This window comes from Leuresthes tenuis, unplaced genomic scaffold (assembly GCF_036924035.1).
Source record: "Leuresthes tenuis unplaced genomic scaffold, fLeuTen1.0.hap1 SCAF_4, whole genome shotgun sequence".
Lineage (NCBI taxonomy): Eukaryota > Metazoa > Chordata > Actinopteri > Atheriniformes > Atherinopsidae > Leuresthes > Leuresthes tenuis.
The window spans coordinates 15,879,158-15,896,856 of NW_027325358.1; the positions used below are offsets into that span (position 1 = coordinate 15,879,158).

The window sequence follows — 17,699 nt, forward strand, 5'->3', positions numbered from 1 at the left end:
GAGAGGTTACTGGAGCGAATTTAGCAGATGTGTACTGAATCACGTCTTTACTGATCCCAAAATGGGTTTGGCCACGCCCACAAATTGACAAATCACCACGGAGCATGCGCAGATCCCCGGCAGTTTACACGAGTTTATTTTCAGGTTTGTTCTTGGAGACTGGTTGCGAAGGTGTAAAACTAACCCAGGCCCGGCTTTGTGCCGATATAACAATGTACGTATTGAAAATTTTGAATTAAAACGTGAGTAGAAACGTCTCCGGAGCGTCCAGGCCCGGAATTTGGCGGTGACATGTGAAATGTTGCTGCGTGGTTTGTCGATATTTCCAGGCGGCGACAGACTGTCCAAGCCAGGCTAGTGAGCTAACTAGCTAGCTGGTAGCCGAGCAGCTCAGCTAACATCATTAGCCTCTTCGCTGGCTTAGCATAGCGTGGTGTGGTGCCGACGCAGTGATTATTTACAGCTCTGTTTTTGTAAGCGTTGGATAATATCTGCAGATTGCTAGCTGTTGCACCAGTGTGCCGCTTCAATGCAGAGTCCGGACGGCGGAACTTAGCTAATATTAGCTACTTTTGTGCGCTTGACACTACTGTGTGAGAGTGAGTGACCACTTGAGTAGAACTCATCAATTTGACGTTTCGTCTGTTCATATTAATCGGACTCTGTTAAATCGGTGCTGAAATGCAGCGCTGATGCATGCTATCTGTTAGCTAGGAGCCCACCTCACAGCATTGCGGTCATATTGTTCTGGCTGACATGGCAGCCAGCGGATACTCTGACCTGAGGGAGAAGCTGAAGTCCATGACTCCGCACAGAGACGACTACAAAAATAAATACGTGGACGGGACGAGTAACGGCAGCGGGAAAGGCCAAAAGCGAAAATATCGGGAGTCCGATGACGATGAGTATGGGCACAGCGATGACAGCGCGGAGCTCCGGGAGCAGGAGGCCCGCCGGGTGAAGAGCAGCATCCAGCAGAGGAGCATCTTCACCCCGGAGGAGTGTGCCCACATCGAGGAGAAGATCGACGAGGTGGTTGCCCAAGGAGAGGCTGGGCTTTACCGTGAACACACTGTGGACAGGGCACCCCTTCGTAACAAGTACTTCTTCGGGGAGGGTTACACATATGGAGCCCAGCTGGAGAAGCGTGGACCCGGTCAGGAGCGGCTGTACCGCAAAGGAGAGGTGGACGAGATCCCGAGCTGGGTGCATGAGCTGGTGATCAAACGGCTGGTGTCAAACGGAGTGATCCCGGAGGGATTTGTCAACAGCGCGGTCATAAATGATTATCAACCGGGTGGCTGCATTGTGTCGCATGTAGATCCTCTGCACATCTTTGCACGGCCCATCGTCTCAGTGTCCTTCTTCAGTGACAGCGCTCTGTGCTTCGGGTGCCGCTTCCAGTTCAAACCAATCCGGGTGTCAGAGCCGGTTTACGTTCTGCCTGTGAGGAGAGGGAGCGTCACAGTGCTCAGGTGACTCTCACCATCATGTTTTGACTGTTATTTTTATGTGGCTGCTCAGGCCTGGAGTTGTGGTCACTGAAAGCCTTCTGTCTTTCTCAGTGGCTATGCTGCAGATGACATTACCCATTGCATTCGACCCCAGGATATCAAAGAGCGGCGTGCAGTAATCATCCTCAGAAAGTGAGTTAGTCTGACTTTTTTTTTTTTAAATGACTGTCTTAAGTGAAAGCTCCCTGCCTCCCCAGCGTTTTTACTTGTGCTCCCACTTCTTTTTGCCAGGACCAGACCTGATGCTCCCCGAGTGGACTCCGAAGGGCCTTTAACCTCTTTTCCTGCAGGGAGGCCTGCTCCCCTGAAAGCCAAGCGCTCTCGTCGCAAAGCAGAGCCTGATGCAGCTCACAGGTATGCCCCCATCTCATAGGATGCAAAAGATGTCTCCAAGGCTCCAACTTATAAAGAAACAGAGCTGAAGATCTTAAGATTTTATCCAAAAACTTGGTCAGCCGGAGCACATGCAAATAAAGGAGTAGGACATCAAGGCAGAATAATAGTGCGACATCTGTGTTTTCAATTAGCTTTCATGCCACTTTGAAGTAAACTTAATGAATGTTCCAAAGCAGAAAAAGTCAAGAGGTTCAGAGTTAATTAACCAAGTTGCCTACTTTAATTAGTGGCATCATGGGCGACATCCCACATGGCTGCAGAGGCTGAAGTGATGGTTGACCTTTCAGATTAAATAAATCAACAAAAAACAGTTGCTTTGGCAATCTACAGAAGCAAAAATGAAGAGAGCTCACAGAGATGTTTTCAATTTAGCATTGTGGGATGATTATTCTTTCAAATCAGCAGATGTCAACCTCTGTCTGCACTCTTCAAACTTAGACTGCTGATCAGTCACGTTAAATAGACTTAACATAAGAACTTGCCAGCTCCCTTCATGCTGCCAAAGTAAATGTAATGTAAAATCATTCAAACTATTTTGCTAAATTAAGTGCATTTGTAATTTTGCAGCTTCCAATAACTTTTTCCAGGACTATCTGGTAACTTTGACGTTTCTTCTTCAAAAATGTACATCAAACCTAAAGTGAAACAGCGTTCTTGTGATTTTAAAAGTACCGCCAGTAGCGTTTACTTCATGAGTTATTGTGATGTCAAAATTTGATCATACAAAACCAAAACTTATATTTCAGATGTTTTGAAGGAAAATGTGTTGCTCGGATTTTAATAGCTCTTACGTAATCAAGCTCCATGAAAACGACTGTGAAATAAAGAAATGACGGGCTAAGCAATGAACATTTCCCTCCCCCAGGCCAAGGGTTCTGGAGATGGACAAAGAGGAGAACAGACATCCTTCACTCTCCCGTCATCATCGTCACAGCATCAGTTCAGAGAACTACTGGAAGCGTGGTCAAGACTACGACAAACACCGGGAAAGTTCAGGGCGCAAAGTCAAAATGAGACGCCACTGAGTTCTTTTTTTTTTTTTTTTTTCCACAACCACATAAATATGCCGGCTCTCTCGTGTCTGTCAACATTGTAACTTTCTTTGATTGCTCATCACTTCTTTTGTCGGTCCACTTTTTAAGTCTGGCGCAGGAGCAAAGTCCTCTCTTTGTTTTGATTTGAGTCTGGATCAGCTTGAGTGTACATTTGTTTCTGGCAGAGGAAACTGGCATCTCTGCTGCATATTAAACAACCTCAAGTTACTCACTACAGTAAGGCTCTTGTTAAGCTGTTCAGCTACATTAAATTAAACCTTTCTTTTTCCTTTGTTCATAGCTACTTCAAAATGGCATGTATTTTTTGTACCCAAGATGTACAGACCTTAAGAACTAAGAGGAACATGTATGTATGGACTTGTACAAAGGCAACCTTGAGCTATAATCTAACTTGTTATAATGTACAATATGTTTGTATAGTCTTTGATTCGGGGACTTTCATGAAGAATGATCCTTTTCTTTTTCCCTCGTCTCTCTGCACCTACATTTCAGACCCACACCGTTGCTATGCCATGTCAGATCTTCACTTTTTGTTCATTACGACCTCCAACTTGTAGTTTAAGTTGCAGCAGCTGGCTCGTGTGCAGCCCTGCTCTTCTGTGCTATGATTTGACCCATCTCTGCGGAGGTCACAGTTGGTGTATAAACTGAACTGACGCTTTAAAGGAGTGAGGAGAAACTCAGGTCTTGTTTTACACTCCCGTTTCAGTCTAAAGCTGTTTTCACTTTACGACAATGGCCACGACATTGCTCTTCTGAATTAAATTCAAATTTTCCTCATATCTGGTGAAAGTGGGAGTCTTTCAGAGCTCAATTTGATTAAAACCAGTGTTTTTTACCTCTTGTTTAGTTTGGATCTAAACACGTGGCTGAGAGGAAACTCAACTTTCACAAGTGTTCTCTGCTGTGTAAACACCATCAGCCATATTTGGTCCTGGTACTCCTTAGCTGACAGCAAGGTTAGTCTGGAGTTACACATGAACAAAAATAACCTTGGTTCAGAGCAGAAATTGCTTTCTAAAAACGGGACGAGTGAAGCTCTGCTTCACTTGTGAACTAGGACAAAATGAGCTATCTGTACAAGGAAAATGCTGGATAGTAAATGGGGAAAATGATTTTGTCAACAGACAACAGGCTTTTTGAGGTCATGTTTGTTTTGACTAAAGGATTTTGACTTTGACTTTATTGAAGAGCGAAGTCTTCCAAATAAACTGTCAATAAATACAGGGGCTTTCACCTGGTCAGTGTAGTTTAAATGTGGTATGAAACATTTTTCTTTATTTCATGAACTCATTTCAATGCTTTATATGGATTCTGTTATTGGTAAAATGTTTTGGAATAATCTAGTTTAGGTTTTGAATAACTCCTTTTAGATTTGAGTGTGGAAACCTGATGTCAAAAGTGTGTGCATAAAGTACTGTTATGTATAAACCTAGGTTATCTCTGGCCTAAACCAGGTTTTCAGTCTGCTTTTAGTTCTCTGAATCTGTCTGTCCTGAGGAGGTCATTCATACCTGGCTCCCTAGGTCTCAACCCATTCACTGAATAACTCAGTTTTCAAGTATTTGCGAAGAGTTGAATATTAACTTAAACGGGGGAAGCTGAATAAAGTCTAAAGGTTTTCTCTGTAGACCTTTTTAAAAGAAAATCTATATGATGAAGCAAATTAGACTAGCGAGGCTGTCAACTTCTGAAGTCATATTTGACAATTATTTACCTAATTAGTCAATAGGTTTGGCTATTCAGTATCCATACATCACAAAGTTATTTCTAATTGATAAAATTCATATAAATAAATAACCGTATTTGTGAAGATTCAGTAAAAAGCCAAATTCAATCGGTCGTCATTAGCTGTGATAAAAGGATTAAAATAATACATTGATTTACTACCCTTTCAAAACCACGTTTTCATAGCAAATGTGTAAATAAGTTTGGCGTAAGCGAAGTCTATTATTTCTAAATTGGGTTTTTGCCGCCAAAGAAAAGAGAGACTATCCAAATAAACACCAGGGGGCGCTACTGCTTTTTGACATCTGAAGAATATAACAGACGAAGAAGAAACTAACAGCTGTTAGCTAGCTGTTGTGACAGTTAACGACAGAAAGACGGTTTCGTCGTTAAGTAAAACACTCAAAAGCATTCTTTCACAAACTCTAATGGTTTGGGGTCAGAGTTTTATACATCTCTGTGTAACAAGTGGTGAGTATATTTCACAGACAATATAACTTAACTGTCACTGAGAGCTAATGTTGCTAAATCGTGAGCTAACCAGCTGGTTAGCTCATCAACTGACGTTAGCAGCTAGCAAGAGTTGGTAGTCGTTGATAACTTGCTGTTTGTGCTGGTTAGGTGAACAGCAAAAGGAAATAATCGATAATTTTAAAGTAATTCTAGAGACTTGGCAGAACCATATGTTTGAAATCTTTTGCATGTCTTTTGTTTTTTGATTGACATCTTGATTGTTCGCAACCAAGATGTGCTCATGTCTGAAAGTGACAAAGCAAAGGACCGCAATTCGGATTTTTTTAAAGAAGAAAACATTGTTGTAGCTCGTATCAATTAGGCTGCGTAACAGTAGCAAATAACTACTCGGTCAGCTCCAACTTTGAAGTACTGTTGATCAGAAACAGGGTGAAGACTAGACATGGGGAAACTGAGCAGATGATGCATACATCAATCACCAGCTCAGAATTTCCCCTCGTAAAGTCATTTAATAGTTTAAGAGGTCTTGTGAGGAGTGGGCTTTTTGGAAAATTAACAGCTATTCCTTAGCTGTGAAAATAAAGTGAGTCAACTATCCACAAAAACACTAAACCCGGGTCAGAAAAATTGCTACAGAATTGCTGAACTTAACTATTCAAAATTAAAAATGTTTGTCTCTAACAGGTGGCAGTTAACTCATGAGACCAATAGTGCAACAAGCATGAACTAAAGTGAAGCATTAATGAAGCTTGCCTCTATTTTAACAGTGAAACAATTCAACTCAAATTGGGACTAACATTGGAGTCATTCAGGGATTACATGAAGGAAAAGACACAGAATACCGTGACAGAATAAAGACGAAAGGCTAAGACAAATTCTCCTCGATGGTTGGATTAATATTTGTAATTGTACGATTACAAATATTAAGTTGGTTAGTTAACTTAAGCCAGTTAGTTCAACCTTTAACATATTGGCCCTTGACACATGGATTGCTTGGAGTTTGACCGGACTGACTCTCGTGACTGTGATGTAAACTTTGTCCGTGATAACTTGTTGTAAAGTTGTTCAGTGAAATAATTACTATCCTTGGTGTTATTTTTAAAGCAACCTGTCTTCAATATATTTTGTACAAGAGTTGGCAACACTCCATCAGGGAGGATGACATATAATCATATTGCAACTTCAGCTGTAAACCTCTCTGGATAAGAGCACTGTGGAAGAAGTCAAGGTGCTGTCGATGCTGCACCACCTTTTCCAGTTTGGATTTTGTTTCATGGAGACACTGCTTTATTGACAGACCTCACAGGTTATCATTCTGCCCACGGTGTAGACTGCCGACCGCTCTCTGAAAAGATAAAGTGCATTTCGTAAGTTGCATTTTGACAACATTGGGAGTCCTTAACTTTGTGTGATCTTAATGTAACCACCATGAAACAAAAATGTGACTTATGTTCAAAGTGCCTCGTTGTACGTGCTGTACGTGCTGTAACTTAACAAAGAAGGTTGTAATACATTTGATCCTGCTAGTATGACTCAGGGTGGCATGTATTGGATCTATAAATAGTGCATGCCCCCAGTGTCGGTGCCCTCTAACTCTCACAGAGAGCGAAGACACATAGATGGTTGGTGTGGTCTAAAAGAGTGTCTTGTGGCTATTTGTGGATCTCGGGATGAGATTTTTGTACAATCTAAAAAGCGGTCAATATCAAGCCCATAGTATTTGACCAGATACTGACAAAATCCACTCATTTAAAAGTGTGTGTTCAAATTTCCAACATTGCTTTTTTTGATTGGTTCCTCTGTTTGTCAGACTGTGGCATGCCTGTGACAAGCCAACCATTCCAGGGCGGGTGGCCAAACAACAGTGCCTGTCGGTGCAGAAAATGATCAGAAAAGGCTTCAAGCATTGTTGTGAATTGGCACAATGTAATTACTGTACCACGTGAAGCTTATTTTACCAGCAGTGGTGATGTTAATATCTAAATGCACCTGGCCAAATCTGGTGGTTTTCAGCTTTTTTTGTTTATTCACTTGAAAATTAGTCAAAAATGGAGCCAAATTTAAAAACAAAGACTGAATATTGATTTTTTTTTTTTTTTTTTTTTTTTTTTTTTAAAGAAAAATAAGAATTCCTGAAGTGTCGGAGCACTCAGAGCTTTAAAAGAAAACTGTTTTTTGACTGAGCTATAAAGAAAACGTTGAATTATTTTTTTCCCTCCACCCTGTACTTTTTGCATCTTGTCCTCATCCCCTGTGAGGCGCTCTCAAGCATAAGATCTCCTTCTGTGGAGTGCCTGTATGAGGAGCGATCGCTGAAAAAGACCGGAACAAATTGTCTGCACATTCTCCTGAACATATCAGTTTCTCGTGTGGGGAAAATGACTCAAGAGTACAGATGTATATTGCCTGCAGAAAGGGAATTCTGAAAATGCACATAATTTTTCCACTTATTGACAGATATGTCTTGTGATTCTGTTTCCTTTTTCCCCAAGGCTAACCCCAAAAAGGAAGCTATGTATTTCCAGAGCAGTCGGAGGAGAGGAGAAGATGGCATCACCATTGTTATCGACTTCCTGCTGACTAACGCCCGGCTGGTTCTGGGTGTTGGAGGAGCTGCTCTGCTTGGCATTGCTACATTGGCAGTGAAACGGGTGAGTTTTAAGTTGTTAAGTTGTCTGACCTTGGCTGTCTATAGTACACACATTAATGTATCTGAAGCATGAAAAAAATGATCAGATTAATCTTTAAAAGCAGTAATTCCACATTAAGTCCCAGAAAAATGCTCATGATTTTTTATTTTTTTTATGGTTGTGAAATGGAATAGAAATCTATTGCTACCTTCAGTCAGTCAGTATAACAAAGCTTTTGAAAATAGGGAATATATACTGGTTTTAAAACTGTGCGTACTTGACTTCATGTCTGTGTTTTTGTTCAGCTGATCGAGCGGGCAGGCCGTGCAGCAGAGGATGAAAAGGTGGAGCAGAAGATGGCTGAGAGCTGGGAAGAGTTGAGTTTAGTTTCTGCTTCTCCGACGCTGCTCAAGAAGGGCATCGAGGGCGTGGTGATGAAGCACGTTTCCAAGGCAACTAAACAGCAGAAAGGTATGGCTGGCTGACAGTTGTTAAGCTAAGGACCAGCACACGTATACACAGAATCTATGCTGTATGTACTTGTCTGTGTTAGCCTACCAATATCACATGACGGCTGTTCTTTCTCAATCAGGTGATCTCTGCCAAAAACCTGAGATATCCCCTCCCGAGGTACAGCCTAAACCCGAGTCAAAGTCCAAGAGGATCCAGCTGTGCGCACTCACATTGCAGGTAAAGACCCTTCACCTCTGAGCTCTTAAAGATATTGATGATGCACTCACTTTTACCAGCTGCACAGCAAGTCTTATTCACGCATGTGTAACTGTTATAATGTGTAGTGCTTAGGAGAAATGCATATTTATGAAGCGGTTTGTATGCACAGAGCCTCAAGCCCCGCTTTCTCAAAATGCAGTTTGTATCGGAAGCCAATAGAGGAAGTTAAATGAGTCCGACGCAGCTTCGAGTCAGCGTGCAGAGCTTAAGCAAACAGTATGTTTTTAATAAGCAGCTGCAAATCACAATTTTCTATTTAGGATCTTTCTAATGGTGTTTTCTGGTGAATGTCCAGCCCTTCACCACACTCTTTGAAGGAGTACAAAGAGAATCAAATGTACCAAAAACATTTGATACAAAATGTATCGCATTTTGTCAATAATGGTAATTTAAAGGTGCAGCATAATTGAGAATGTGATATCACCTGAGAGCTGTACATATTTCCTCCAGATATATTTTAACTTGTAACTCTTTTATTTGTTTTGTGTTTAAAGTTGTTCTTTAGGAACACAGGTTATGTGTTTTACTGACGCACGCTGTACTCATTACATGAACGCCCAATTACAGTGGGTATCTTAAGGCTTTGTGCACCCTTTATGTTTTATATAGTTGAAGAAGGGTATCAGATGTCTGAAAGAGTGATTTGTTTGTAAACCATTTAAACTGCAAAGGAGCGTCTGCAGCAATTCTATCACACAAGAGCAGCGCTCGCTCCACAAGAGATCCAGAGGGCTCAGTCTCTGGCTCTGGACATCTGCACGGAGATCCAAGGCTTTCTTCGCAGCCGGCACCCGGACATGCCTTTGGGAGAAATGAACCTTGGAGGTTCTCTTCTGGATGACCTACAGGTACACGTGCAGAAGATACATTTTCGTTTTTGGTTTATAGAACGGTTTACTGCATCTTGCACCTACTGTTGTATGGAAGCAGGTTGCATGATCCCCAGCAGGATTTATTTTCATGTGTTGATGGGTATATGTGTGTGTGTGTGTGTGTGTGTGTGTGTAGGTGGTCAGTGCAGACCATGCGAGTCTGCTGGTGCCTCTGCAGCTGGAACCCTCTCTGTGGCGCCTCGTCCCTGGAGAGGAGACGCTGCTCACGCACCCGCTCCACTGGATGGTCCGACGGGTCAATCTGGAATATTTTCCCAGAGGACACAGTTACTGGGACAGGTAATCGCTCACGGACTGAAAGCTTCGCCAGGAAGCATCACGACTAAAGGTGTAAACAGCAGCAGTCTTTGATATTTTCTCATCACGTGGTAAAGTACAGTGTGGTTCGAGTCGTCGGGGCTCTTCCGTGCTTTTTTTCCGGCTGCAGACGGTATTCCCTCTCTGGATGAAATCCACTGTTTATCATGGCAGCATTTACACATGAGGAATACAGAGGCGTTATTGCAGTGTTTGTGACTAGCTTTAAACACGGTCACAATCGATACAGTTGATAAACATGCTCATGGATGCATTAGTCATGAAGACGATGTGCGATGCTTGCACAAAATTGAGATAAGCATGATTCATGTTAGAAATTGTCTGCCTGACTTTGACTATGACTATAACTGCGAGTCATACCATTCCAAACCATGTAACGGATAAGGGCCTCTTGTGTCTTGCAGGTACCTGGTGGGCGGTTACCTGTCTGCAGAATCTGTGGTGAACATGTTCAGTAAAGCAGTCATGGAAACCGTAAACTGGCCGTCTATCAGCAGCACTCTGGACTGTCTCGTTAGACCTGTACTGGGAAGGCCGGAACTGAAACTGGAGATCCGGTGTGTGTCCTTGACTGATCGTTATTAATTGGTTTGAATTTTTTTTACAAAACATTTAATTTAGTATTCAAATTCTACAGGCGTGAGAAAATGGAAATAAAGTGGGTGAAGTTTGTTTAACATGTTTCATTGTCCTGTCTAACAGACACTTCTCCTGTGCTGGAAGTGTAACAGAAGGAGCAGAGAGCAGCGATCAGCCCCAGTTCATCTCCATGTTGCCTGTGTTGAGGGAGGGGGACGTGGTCCTGACCGCTCAGCCTGAGCTCACCTCTCCCTGGGTGAACGCCTGGCACCTCTCTTTATACCCTTGGGAGACTCGGCGTCTGGCTCAGCTCGACACGGCTGACAGTGGCTGCCGTAGACACGCACTTAAAATCCTCAAGGCGGTGTGCAGACTGAACCCCGCACTGCGCCCGCTGGCTGCCGCCCCTCTGGCCAATCTCATCCTTCACCTCAGCGACAGTGAGAGCGACTGGTCCGACAACAGCTTGGACGTGAGATTCCAGCAGTGTATCACGGAGCTGATTGGCTACCTCGAGCAAGGGGCGTTACACAGTTTCTTCAAACCAGCTGTCAATCTGCTGACCGGTTTATCAGAGGACCAGGTGGACCAGATGGGTTTCATGCTCTACTGTGCTGTGTCAGAGCCTGAAATACTGCTCATTTAACCCTCCCATTCACAGCTATTCACATACTACTTTGATACAGTGGGGGAAAATGTACTGTTGAAGTGACAAAGTGGCAGACACCGTGGATTGAGGTGTGGAAGGAGACTGCAGATCTAACTATAAATTGAACTGAACGAGTCATGAGAAAAGTGCCAAGCGAGAGTTCGGGAAGTGTTGGACGAAAAGTTTTGACACGATATTTCAGGATGAGCTTCTGGGTCTGCATTTATTTTAGCGTGAATATGTCTCACAGTTAGCGATGGTCGACAGCCACATACAGTTCTCTATATCCATTAATAACAGAAGAAGAGGTGTGCAATTTATGTCTGGAATGTTTATACTCTTTATTATCCTCCAGAATAAGTCCTTTAATTACTCTATGCAGAAAACCAAGATTTTGATCTGAGCAGGACTTATCTCAGCATGTGTATTTTATTACATGGAAGGTTGACTTTTTTTGTGTGTCTTGTTTAGTGTTTGTTGCCAATCTTATTGGGTAACCAGCCCTTTCAATCATGATTAAAGTTTCCTAATAATTTTATGCAGTTGCTTTTAAATACAGTGTGAATATTGAGGGGATATTTCAGTTGTTTCTGGATGGATGTAAGTTTGAACGGCACTTTAAATAAAACTTGAAAAACCTTTTAAGTTTGTCGCTGTGTGTAGATTGGAAGCTATCAGAGAAATTATGTCATCATGCCCTGTGACTTAATTTCTTCGGGTTAATTAGACCCGAAGAGCACTTAAACTGCTGGATTACCATTGTTTCATCCTAACATGCACATACGTACACTGGCAAGTTACCAGAGAGCATGATTTTCCTTCTTTCCTTACAGATCTTAAAATCTTACAAATCTTTTCTAAATCAACAGTAGATGGAATTTTGGTGTTGAAGAGGCCATGGTACAGTGAACTCAATAAAGCGTCACAGCAGAGTGGTTCGAGTTTGGGTTCAGTAGGAGTGGCTGTCCATCATTAGTCAGGCTGGTGATTTTGTGTGGGAGAATGGGTGAATGAGGCTCACTGTGAAGCTCTGAGTGGTCAGCAATACAAGAAAAGAGTTCTATAGATAAGTGCAATCCATTCATTGATCAGAGATTTGCTGTTCTTTGCAGGCATCATATTGTATCACCAGATGGCGCCACAGAGCTAAAAGACGTCTGATCTGAGTGTCAATCTCTAAGTCATTCCATATGTCATGTAAGACCCAAACACTGTAGCTTCCACATGTGGAACATTCTTTGTTTCCTATTTTGTCTGCGACTGGTAAATATCAATGTATTTGTAGCACGTGCACATGCAAAATCATGCGCTCTTAGATTCACACACTGATAAAGATAAGCACTCATACACGCGTGCACACCCCTCCACAGGCATGCACACACACACACACTCACAAGAGCCTACAACCACCACACGCGGACAAACCTCGTGCTTCGGGAGGCGAAATGTTCGGTCTTTACTCCCAGTGCAGCACCCGGGATGGGTGTCACTGTGGGCCCCCTCTCTCGCTTGGGAGTGACACCCGGTGAGATTTGATTTCACAGTGAAATCTTCATGAGTCCCAGGATGCAGGTTTTCCCAGAAGAACATTTAATTGGATTGAGATGAGAAGTGTTGCTCACTTTACCTGTCAGTGATCATAATGTTATGGCTGATACAGACAAAATCAGCTGAGAGTAAATAAGGTATGCTGAAACCTTAGTATGTCTTATCATGTTCACTTTGTCCTTAAAGACACTCTGTGTTGCTGTGATAAATGGATACAGAGGATGATCCACACTCTGCAGACTTGTTTTTACCTCCTGAATCTCTTTTTGCTGATGACTTTCACTCAACAAATATATGTTTGTTCATGCTTTATTCCCAACACATACGCCTGATGTCACAGAAACCAGGCTGTCTGATGGAGCATGCACACACATACACACAGATTACGTAGTACCTGTTGTTGACACCTAGTTACCTTATTACCTTGGAACCCTACCCAGGTTGACCTGATCCAACCTAAGGTCTGGTGGTTTAGGAGATCCTTCTAATATGAACCTGGGGAAACAGAAAGAGAAATTGTTATTCAAAGAAAACAGTATCTGACCAGGCGATAATGATCTTAGAGGAGGTAATAGAAGGGCATTTCTCACAAGATGGCGCTAACGTCACAGGTTACGATCCGGCGTGACGTATCTTGGCATTATCCCTAAAATACATATTACACATATACACATCAATGTTTAGCAATAACAAAATATATAGCAGAATTAAATTAAATTAGCATGTATAGAAATAAAAAATGAAAAAATTGGAGGATGCGGGCATCGATCCCGCTACCTCTCGCATGCTAAGCGAGCGCTCTACCATCTGAGCTAATCCCCCATATAAACCCTTAATGTTACGTCATCAGTTATGTTCAATGTCCCGGAAAAGTATGGTAAAACAATTTAAAACAAGACATCACTTTAGGCATTGTCTTTCCTTGTAACTCCAGTTCCACCGCAGATATACCAGACGTGTACAAACATACGTGGAAATTTGAACTCTAGTGGATGACAAGTCATTTTTACCTAACGTAAGTTATTACTCGTCTACTTCTATGCGTTCTTACTGTGTCCAGTGAATTTCGCCAAAGTAAGCCCAAAGTAAACCCACATTAGCCAATCACGTTTCCCTGTAGCTTACTTTTGACCAATCACGTTTCCCTCTGTGGGCTTACTTTGGGCTTACTTTGGGCTTACTTTTGACCAATCACGGTTCTTCCCTTATCTCTGGCATAATTTGCGGCATTCAGTTGTCCGGCAGTTCTCATCTTTCCATCTATCTGCGCTAAGGTAAGTCGTGTTTTATTCTGTTATTGAACGTAAACTTGAAAGCTTTTATGCGATAAATGAATAGCAAAGGGTGTCGCTAAAGTTAGTTTAAAATGCTAAATATAAAAAGTTAAAGATATCGGCTGATATGCGATGATTATGTGTGAATTATGAGCAAAGCGCTGTTTTATGACAGCTGGAAAATGGATGACTGGATGGAGTAGAGATGTTCAAATATTGACAGTACTGTTTTTAAAAATGTAACTAGGTAGAGGTAAACGAAATAGTTGGAGTAACATGTAGGTAGAAGTAAAACGTAGCTGTCATGCTACCATACAACGCATATAAGTGCCCATTACAGGTACAGGGTATAGTTGATAAATATCAGAGCAGTTATCTTAGTCCTTATGTTATGCTGCATGCCTTCAAGCCCATATGGACAGATATACTGTATGCATGTTCTGAAAGCTAGTCTAATGACAAATTGCCAAGGTCCTGGGAGGGGTTGGTGTGATGTTAATGTGGCGTTAATCCACGGATTTGATTTGCTGATTTCTGATAGAACTAAAATCAGCGTCAAGTCCTCTTCCTAAGTGTGGAAAAGAAGCTCTGGCTGCACCTCCTGCTATTTGTCACACCTCTCCGTTACAGCAGGTGAGGGTGTTGGGTAGGGCCGTGGCATGTATGGGAAAAATAACGCTTTCCTTCAGCTCTGTGTGAAGTCTCTCTGTGCCTCTTGCAAGTATCCAGAGATTTTTTTTTTAAATGAGGGTGGGGGCAGCCTCTGTTACAGTTGAATTTACAATTCAATGTACACACTTTTTTCTTATTTTCATTCACAGAATGTATACATATCCAGTTTTTTGCCGCCAGTCAGTCAGTTCAACTCATGGTGCCGTCGGAGGAGATAAAGAAGTTTGGCAGTAAGGTCTGGAAGGGCTAAACCCAAAGAGCAGGTGCTGGCAGAGCCATGGTGGAGACCATGATGACCAGATTTAGATGGCTCCTGGAGAACAATCTTGGCTATGCACTATATTTAGTGCATAGTATCTCAAAGGAAAGAGCACAGGCAACCCCGCTATCACAAAATAAACAGCTGTTCCTGCAGTACACTTCCCAAATCAGAGAGATGACAGAGTAACTGGAGAAGTTTAGGGAGAAGCAGGACATCCGGGGTAAAGCGTGGGAAACTGGAGACCCAGGCTATTTGATGGTGGAGTTTGGAGAATTTCAGGGCCGCTTCATGATGGAGGTATATGAGGACCAGAGCAAGGAGGCCCAGGACCTCATTAAGTACCTGGTTGGAGCCCAACACCAACATACTTGTTCAAGGCATATGTCTTGAAGAGACGGACATCTGCCTCCACTTCCTCCGCACCTCCATCTGCAGCCTCTTCTTCCTCTGCACCAAGAATCCAAACTGGTCCATGGAAGCCTGTCACTGTGAAAGGCGTGGGGCAAACATTTGTCTTCCTCACAGCTGGAAAAAAAGCTGACATCACCAGTTAAACCCTGTGAGTAGGAGTTTGAACTTTGAATTTCCCCGACAGCAGTTCTACATGTGTGGCTTTACCATTTTACCCGCCTACACAGACTTGTCCACTTTTTTCACCTCCAGCACGACAGTGTCCCTTCCCACCACCTTCCAAACCCCTGACCGAACAAAAGTATTCTTTTGTGGAAAATTTCTACATTTTAAATATATTTTTCTTCACAATAGAGAATTACACCACATCAACCGGGATGCATTCTTTAAGTGCACTTCTTCAAAACCTTAAGGATGTATTTTTTGTGTTTTAGCTTACCTCCGCTCACTCCCACTTCATTCCCATTCCCATGTAAAACCATCACTTGAATTTTCATGCCATTTTTCACATTTACACTGCATGCTCCTCCCATCCACGCTTTAGCTCCCTCTGAGCCCACAGGGCGGTGGACATTTGTTGTTCTAATGATTAGAATAGTAGTCGTTACTGTGTCTGTGTGCATGTTTCATATCTGTGGGCATCATTAATACTACTGAATTCATTTTGCATCATTTTCCTTACTCTATTCCATTTAATTGTTACTTTTTACTTAACATAATTTAAGTTGAAATTCAACTGTACTTACTTCATATTTCTTGCATCAAAAAGTGTACACTGAATTCTTTGCTTCTTTACACTATTTATAGTAGCTGTTTTAAGGCTCCTAAGCGGTCTGGGGTCACGCCGGGTGTGGAGAGTGTTTAGTGCTGCTTGATGGTACATCCTGGGGGGGCAGCTCAGTGGCCTCAGAGTTTCCACCCCCAGATGGTCTAAGATTCTCAGCAACTACCACCATATCTGTGACTTAGTGCTAAAGAAGACTCATTCAGTGGTCAGGCACATTTACCTCAAATTTACTGAATAGTTCTCTAATGAATACATATCTAACAAAATGGTCTTTTCTCAGATTTCAACAGTGGCAGAAGAGTCAGACAAGTGTCTATTCTCAGGGAATAGCTCCAACCAACCCATTTCCTCTGACACCTGACCAGCTTCCACCGCCGAAAGAGAAGCTGGGGCTCCTTCCCTCCACATCAGGCCCAAGGCATGAATTTGTCCTCCCAAATCTGGAAGGACGGGCTCCTGTTCTGCGGCCAGGCCAATGGCCAATCTTACATACCCCCACGGCACCAGACACTGCACAGCCCTTATGACACTGTACAGCCCATATCATCACAGTTAGGGACTTTCATCCTCAATCCAGACAAAACTGGTACTGACAGCGTCTGGTGCCTCAACATCCAGTGCCAGCCCAGTTCCACTTATTCTGTCCCCTGCTGCTCCTGTGACCCACTACACTGTTTTGCTTGTATATATTGTGTGTTTGCATGTCCAGTTGTGTACATAGTTTTTCTGAAGTGTGTGTACATCTTGAATAGTTGTTGTTTTTTACACATGTTCAATATACATTAAATCTGATTAGTAACAACCTTTAAGACTCGGCCTGTGCAGCATCAAAAGAGCTCCATATTGGCTCAGTCTTTGAAGTCTCACTTTATTGTTAAAATTATACAGATGTAAACATTACAGGTCATTGGGAGGCATGTGCTCTTAAAGCCAAATCAATGTTCTTCAGAATAAACACAATCGGCTTTCTGATCGCGAGGGAGCGTCGTAGCTTTTTCTGGCAGATGTCAACTTTGAAAACCAGCTCACAGCAGGTGACTCAATTAACATGCAACTCAAAATCTTCCATAATAGTCAAAGATATCGCCTGAATATCTGCAGGGACGATTTTCCCTGATTTTCATTAATCTGTCTTTTTGCTTGCGCAAGGGGGCAAAAAGATTGGCTCCCTTCCACCTGTTAGTGATCATAATATGATACACACAAAATCAGCTGAGATTACTCTCATAATGTATGATGAAACCTGTTCAATCTGTCCTTAAAAACACTTTCTGTGAGCTGCAGAGCTCTTTATTCCTGCTAAGAAGTCAACATCATTTTAGATTTTTTTTTCCCCTTTAAACCTTACTAACAGGTCCCACTAGTGAAGTGGACAAGTGCTGTGTTGGAGCCGTGATGATTTGATTTAGTTTCCTTGCCATTGAAAAGTGAGAACAGCTGTTGTGATGGAGGCTAATAATGCACGGCAGTGACAGCTGGCACTGATGTAGCCTGAGATGGTTGTGTTTTGAATTAACACTCAAAAAACGTACTCAGGGATCAGAAGGACATGAGAGCACTGAGAACAAGACGCAACGGATTCCGGGGACTCCTGTCCACAACACAAGCATCGGACTTGCGAGTGCGGAGCAGACGCTTCCAGCTACAGCCTCATACTGTACGCATGGAGAGAGTCTGACTGCTGTCCTGGCAGCCGAGACTCAACGCTCATCTGCCGTCAATGCATCTCAGTCTGGTCCCTGAGGGAAGGGAGACACAACCTCCCGAACACCAGCTG

At 42.7% G+C, this 17,699-nt stretch overlaps 2 protein-coding genes and 1 non-coding gene across 4 annotated transcripts; 2 read left to right on the forward strand and 1 right to left on the reverse strand.

The window, feature by feature from the left end:
- The first annotated feature begins 142 nt into the window (after positions 1-142).
- Positions 143-3,745, forward strand: alkbh5 (alkB homolog 5, RNA demethylase). Its single transcript, XM_072384792.1, has 5 exons — positions 143-214; positions 711-1,475; positions 1,566-1,646; positions 1,746-1,868; positions 2,776-3,745. The coding sequence occupies exons 2-5, from the start codon at positions 757-759 to the stop codon at positions 2,933-2,935; spliced, it is 1,083 nt and encodes a 360-aa protein (XP_072240893.1). The 5' UTR covers positions 143-214; positions 711-756; the 3' UTR covers positions 2,936-3,745.
- A 1,151-nt stretch (positions 3,746-4,896) lies between these two features.
- On the forward strand, positions 4,897-11,609 carry mief2 (mitochondrial elongation factor 2). Of its 2 annotated transcripts, none has more exons than XM_072384790.1 (8): positions 4,897-5,164; positions 7,660-7,818; positions 8,103-8,268; positions 8,390-8,487; positions 9,201-9,377; positions 9,538-9,701; positions 10,145-10,297; positions 10,443-11,609. In XM_072384790.1, exons 2-8 carry the CDS (start codon positions 7,681-7,683, stop codon positions 10,963-10,965), a joined length of 1,419 nt encoding a protein of 472 aa, XP_072240891.1. In that variant the 5' UTR covers positions 4,897-5,164; positions 7,660-7,680; the 3' UTR covers positions 10,966-11,609. The 2 variants fall into 2 exon arrangements, with proteins under 2 accessions (XP_072240891.1, XP_072240892.1); XM_072384791.1 differs by having other exon boundaries at positions 10,464-11,609.
- A 1,656-nt stretch (positions 11,610-13,265) lies between these two features.
- On the reverse strand, positions 13,266-13,338 carry trnaa-agc (transfer RNA alanine (anticodon AGC)). Its single transcript has one exon. It is a non-coding gene; the product is annotated as a tRNA-Ala (tRNA).
- Positions 13,339-17,699: the final 4,361 nt, after the last annotated feature.